This window comes from Populus trichocarpa, chromosome 4, assembly GCF_000002775.5.
Source record: "Populus trichocarpa isolate Nisqually-1 chromosome 4, P.trichocarpa_v4.1, whole genome shotgun sequence".
Lineage (NCBI taxonomy): Eukaryota > Viridiplantae > Streptophyta > Magnoliopsida > Malpighiales > Salicaceae > Populus > Populus trichocarpa.
Genome location: NC_037288.2, coordinates 22888808 through 22894231, shown reverse-complemented (window position 1 = coordinate 22894231; position 5424 = coordinate 22888808). Strand labels below are relative to the sequence as shown.

Sequence of the window (5424 nt, the reverse complement as noted above, 5' to 3'; positions counted from 1 at the left end):
AGCATTCCCTCTAGATTGTCCCTTGCTGGAGTCTGTAATATTCCTTTGGAAGTGCTTCCCAAATCTTTTCCTGTCATTTGATTAGCAAGGAACGTTTGAAATTGAATTGACAGGGCTTCAATTTGTGCACTAATCTGATCAGTCCTCTTGTTCTGTTCACCAAGTTGTTCCTGCCATTTAGTTTGTTGATCGGCCAAGGATTCCTGAAATTCTTGTTAAAGGATCTGCACTCGCTCCTCCAGTTTCTTGCAGTGCTCTTCAACATTTTTCAGCTTATGATTTTCCACCATAGTGTTAGATCTTAAGGCTCTGATACCAATTGTTAAGATCACTTAACAAATCAAGAAAAAGATGAGGCTAAGAAGCAGAATGATATTAGCAGAGAAGAGTCAAGAGAAGAGAGAAATGATATTAGCAGAGAAGAGTCAGAGAAGAGAGAAATGAGATCGAAATTGGACTGCAATCTATTCATATCCAATGTGATCCATACACTGCGCTTTTATAGTGATCAATATTAACTACTAACAGATTAATCCAACTAACTCTAACTAACTAACAGAATTCTACAACTAATAGCAGGTTGCGTGTCCCTGACGTTTGCCTTCCCACAGCAGCCTTCTTCTTGTTGTTGTTTCCCACCATTATTCTGCCATCCTGAATCGTAACAACCTGTTGTTTCTCCCAGGTGATTTCTGTTCAAGAGATATATGCTATCATGTTAACTGCAGATAGGATACAGAAGAGCAGAACCTATGGGACAAAAATCGTTCCTTAGTAGGCTGCTGTAGTTTGTGTGCTAACAAAGGAAAGGGAGTTTTTGAGGATCTAAAAGGATATCATAGCCAAAGTTGTGCCATTTATTATGAAAGCTTTGGTGTGGGATTGGAATATTGAATCATCATTGTCTTCTGTAACATTTATCTTGTAGAACACATTGTGCTTCTTCAACACATGATACTTGGAAAATGGCCAAGTTCGTGTGCAGATTTACACTGACAAATTTACAAGGCATCGTACTATAGCATATAATTTGCTGATTGACATTTTGATGAAAAAAATTTCCAACACTGGAAATCCTTGTGATGATTCAAACAGTAGAAATACAGCGAAGTCTTTCTGACAGAGCATCTTATCCTAAAGAAAGGCAAAACCCATGAATTGCCCACTCAAGGTGGCATGATTGGTCAACGGAGGGCTATTTCTTTCTCTTTCTTCTTCTTCTTCTTTTTTTATCAGGAATGGTCGATTTTTCAAGTAAAAATGGCCAGATTTTCATTAATTAGTCTCATCTGGTAACAAAAGCCAAAGAAATGAGGAGTGCATAATAGTGATGAATCATTTTGATATAGATAGATAGTATAACATAACTTCCGCTGCATAATCAAATGCAAGTATTACACTATGTTTTCAAGGAAATACAAGGTTTTGCTCATGGTTAGGCCAATAAATCTTTTCCCTTGGACAAGGTAAGGGTGCTGGTTGGGCAATATAAGTTGGAAGCTGCTGTCCAGGCATCACTACTGCAAAATCTGATGCATAAGCTGCTGGGACCTGTCACAAAGCCAAGAACTTATTTTCATCAATCCATAGAAGCATATAACCAGCAGGCTTCTTACACACTAGGCCGAAGAAAAATATATGATTGAGTTTGGTTAGTGTTTCAGAATTAAAAAAAAAAACAGATACAAAAAGAACAAATACGTGTTTAGTTAGAGGGATCAAGACAGATATAAAATAAATGTTTCTAGGATATTTTTAAAATGAATTTCTGTCCTTTCAAAATAAGAAGTACAGGAGACATATCTTCTTTATCTCTAATATCTCCATCTCTTTTGTCTCGGGACAACAACCAATCGCTACAATAGTACATGGTTTTCTTTTTTTTATCAAAAAGTGAAACACAACTTAAATGCTTAGTGAGGACTTACCGTTTGAGGGTTGCCAAGTTTGTGTAGTGGTCTTGATTCTGAAGAACCATCGGTGACTTCTTGAGGTGTAGAAAAAGAAGGATTAGGCCTAAACAGATGTTCGAAGATGGCCATTATCAGAAACATTGATATCAAGATTGCTGTTGCAACAAAACCAAAAGAAATGGCATTCATGGACGTTCCAAAACTTTTCCATGGAGCTTCCCTATCAATTTCTCCTGTTTGAGATGGTGCAGGGTCTGAACTTGTGTATATGTTCCATGGCTTTGATCTTTCAGAACCTAGCTCACTCATTGTCTTCTTGTTTTCTTTCTTCCTGAAGGGCTATTGTGGGTAGCACAACTCTGAAGTATCAAATGTACACTTATAGCTTCTTGAGACTGAAATCCAATAGTTGTGTCCTGTCTCTGGTCCTGTGGTCAGTCATTGTCCCTGAAGCAAAAAATTTAGCACTCTGATGAATAACGGAATTGCTTAGCAAACAAAGAGAACAAAAGTTTAACGCGCGCGCACACACTAGCAATTACAATGTGAAGGAAGAAGGCATCATCCTTCATCAACAGTAAGAACAAAAGTGAACACAATGCTGAGGAAAATGACTATACGATTACAGATAGGAAAACTTGACCGTAAGCTAGGTGAACAGGCAAGTGAATAACTGGTGGTCTAGTTCTAAAACCAGACCCCTAAAAAATCCAGGGGACCTGACCTTCCTAAGGAAGTGTTCATGTGAATCTTGACAAGAATGCCATTTTTCTAGAGGAGCTTTGACCTTTGCAACTGCCTTTGGATTTCAACTACTGCCCTTCAATTTCCAACAATGGTCTTTCTCTGTCTGTCGCATACTAGGCTACCTGCTGTTTTAATTTCAAACTATGTGTCAAGAAACACCTATTAAATTACTCCTAACTTCTCATAAACATTGCCCTTCACAGGAATGGTTAAGTCATAAACATTTCCCATCACACTACATAAAGATTGGTAATGATCACTACAAAGCAAGACCATGCCGCCTACTAATTACATTGTGTAGACAAGCATGCCTGTGGACATTCATCAGCACACAGAGATCGTATATTTCCAGAGGATCAGCTAATCCCACTAAATAATTGCTGTCTATATACACAAGAGTACACAGATAAAGACTAAACTCAGAAGACAGGGTGAAAATGATGATGCCACTTGTGATATACCAGATCTGAGGTCAGGTAACACCAAGATATTTGAGAAAATGTAATTCTGAACGAAGAAGCTCAAGCTAGAAAAACCAATGACAAGCAGATAGAACTAGAACTAACATGAAAGTTTTCTTGCTCGCAGATATTCAAGAGAAGGTGATGCGGATTTTGATGATCTTCAGTTGATGCTGCTCTTCCTGTGGTGTGGTGAAATAGGTGAGCTGCTAATTTGCTATACACTATTATGATCATAGATAGCTATATAAAGTGTAACCTGACCTCATCATTTAGTGGAGCTGGAAGGCATTTGAATTTGGCCCTGAGAAATAGAAGCATGCATCATCCAAGTCTTGAGATTCTAGAGGGTATTCGCTGCCCTGGAAACACAAGACATTTACACTTCTCAATGAATACTTTACGTCATGTAGCCGAACTAGCTTTATACTCCAACAGAAAATGTAAAGACAAAGTTATATGATAATCAAAGGCCAGCAGTACAATTTTTGGTGTTCAAGATCCGGATGCCTAACTTACTGATTACTATACCTTGTCTCAAGAAGCATATTTTAAGAAATCAAAAGCATGGGCCTTCATGTCTGGAGAGCCGAAAACAGGAAAGGCCTCTTGGTGCCTTTAAAAAAGTCGTCACCTTTTGAGTGCTGAATTACATTACATTAACCTTAATAACCCCACAATTAATTAACCTGTAGGCTGCTGGAGTTTATGATTTATCAACTACTCTTGTAATTATGAACTGACAAATAATTATGACCACCAAGTGACCAACCATTGATCAGTTTTTCACATGATGTATGATTATAATCATCATCAAGAATAATGCCATATTACAGCAAGAAAAACACACTGGTTAGTGCTAATGGAAATCACTAATTGCTCATTTTGACTATTAATTATCACGTACCTTCTGGATTCAAGTTTAGAGCTCATTTTGACGGGATTAATGCCTAGGTTCCCAGCTCAAATCCAGCTTAAATATCAAGATGTAATCATGGGAAAGGCATGGCAATATCTCACGTAATCTACCATTAAATAGAAAGAATGAAGAAGCTGCTAGGACATCAAAAGGTTATATATTACAACAGCAACAGCAACAAGCCATGTGCATAATTTAATCTGAAAGGGCTTTGCTACAGAACAAGGGCATGTGTGGCCAAAAGACAGAGAGAGAGAATCAATGTCTTCGAGACCTTACAGCTATGCAGTACCAAACTGCCATGATTTAAGAGAAGAAAGAAATGGCTGTGTGGCCAGAAGAAATGAATCTTGAAAAGGTTGATGATCTAGACCACATTGCTATCCAGAATTAAATAAAAAAATTTTAAAAAAGTAAAATTTAACAACCTGTTGAGAGCGAACCCCTTAACTTTTGTCAGAAACTAACACTAGAGCCACGAAAACCCTTACCTTTAACAATATAAAACTTTTAAAAACATAGAGAGAGGGGGAGAGAGAGAGAGATTACTATTAAGCTAAGAATCCTCTCAGCTACAAAAAGAAAACTTGAATTATTTAGTTTTGGAAAACAAATGGAGTAATAATTGCAGCATAAATTATTAAAAGAAGCCAGGAAAAAGAAAGAAGCTCTTTAATTTTACCTCCAAAACATTGATTGAGACTCTTTCGTCAACCACACAATCACCTTGTCCGAGAATGAAATGAAAGCCTTATCTTCACCTTTCTCATTAAAATCCAAATATATATATATATTATTTATTTTCCTAACTCTTTACAAGTATTTTTTTGAGCTCGTTCCAGGTTCGAAGCACCATTTGTATGAACAAAAATCCCATGATTTCTTCTTTTGAGTCCGAGCTTCTTTAATTATCTCTTTGAGATGGCCAATCTTACAATTCCATAACCTTTTCATGAAACTTGTATTAGATCTCTTTCTCTCTCTCTCTACATATTATTAGATATAATTGAGCATCAACGCAATAGAATGCTAACATAATCCAAAAACATTTAGAGAAACTCGGGGTCATGATGTATTTCCTGATTCCTGATCGGATGATATCTTGTGATCTTCTTTTTGTTTTTTCAAAAAAAAAAAAAAAAGAATCCATCCCAAGAAATGGTGCTCTATCAAATCAAGAAGTGCCTTTCTTGTTTTTTTTTTTAAAAAAAAATGTCAAAATTACAGCAAATTTTGTATTTTCATGCACAAAGGTCATCTCAAAAGGGAGATGATTGCTTCCCATTTCCATGTAAGACATTTGCAAAAGAAAGAGAAGGGTCCCATGACAAGAAAGCACTCCAAAGCAGCCGTTGAAAATAGATTGAAGCATGTTTTTCTCAGC

The 5424-nt window shown here is 36.8% G+C and overlaps 1 protein-coding gene across 9 annotated transcripts; it reads right to left on the bottom strand.

Moving 5' to 3' along the window:
* Window positions 1-1316: 1316 nt before the first annotated feature.
* On the bottom strand, window positions 1317-4753 carry LOC18098321 (uncharacterized). Of its 9 annotated transcripts, none has more exons than XM_024600053.2 (5): window positions 4723-4753; window positions 3386-3483; window positions 3227-3303; window positions 1929-2360; window positions 1317-1551 (listed from the first exon to the last, which is right to left on the bottom strand). In XM_024600053.2, exons 4-5 carry the CDS (start codon window positions 2220-2222, stop codon window positions 1408-1410), a joined length of 438 nt encoding a protein of 145 aa, XP_024455821.1. In that variant the 5' UTR covers window positions 2223-2360; window positions 3227-3303; window positions 3386-3483; window positions 4723-4753; the 3' UTR covers window positions 1317-1407. The 9 variants fall into 9 exon arrangements, with proteins under 9 accessions (XP_024455821.1, XP_024455819.1, XP_024455820.1 ...); XM_024600051.2 differs by lacking the exon at window positions 4723-4753 and adding an exon at window positions 4469-4614; XM_024600052.2 differs by lacking the exon at window positions 4723-4753 and adding an exon at window positions 3653-4443.
* Window positions 4754-5424: the final 671 nt, after the last annotated feature.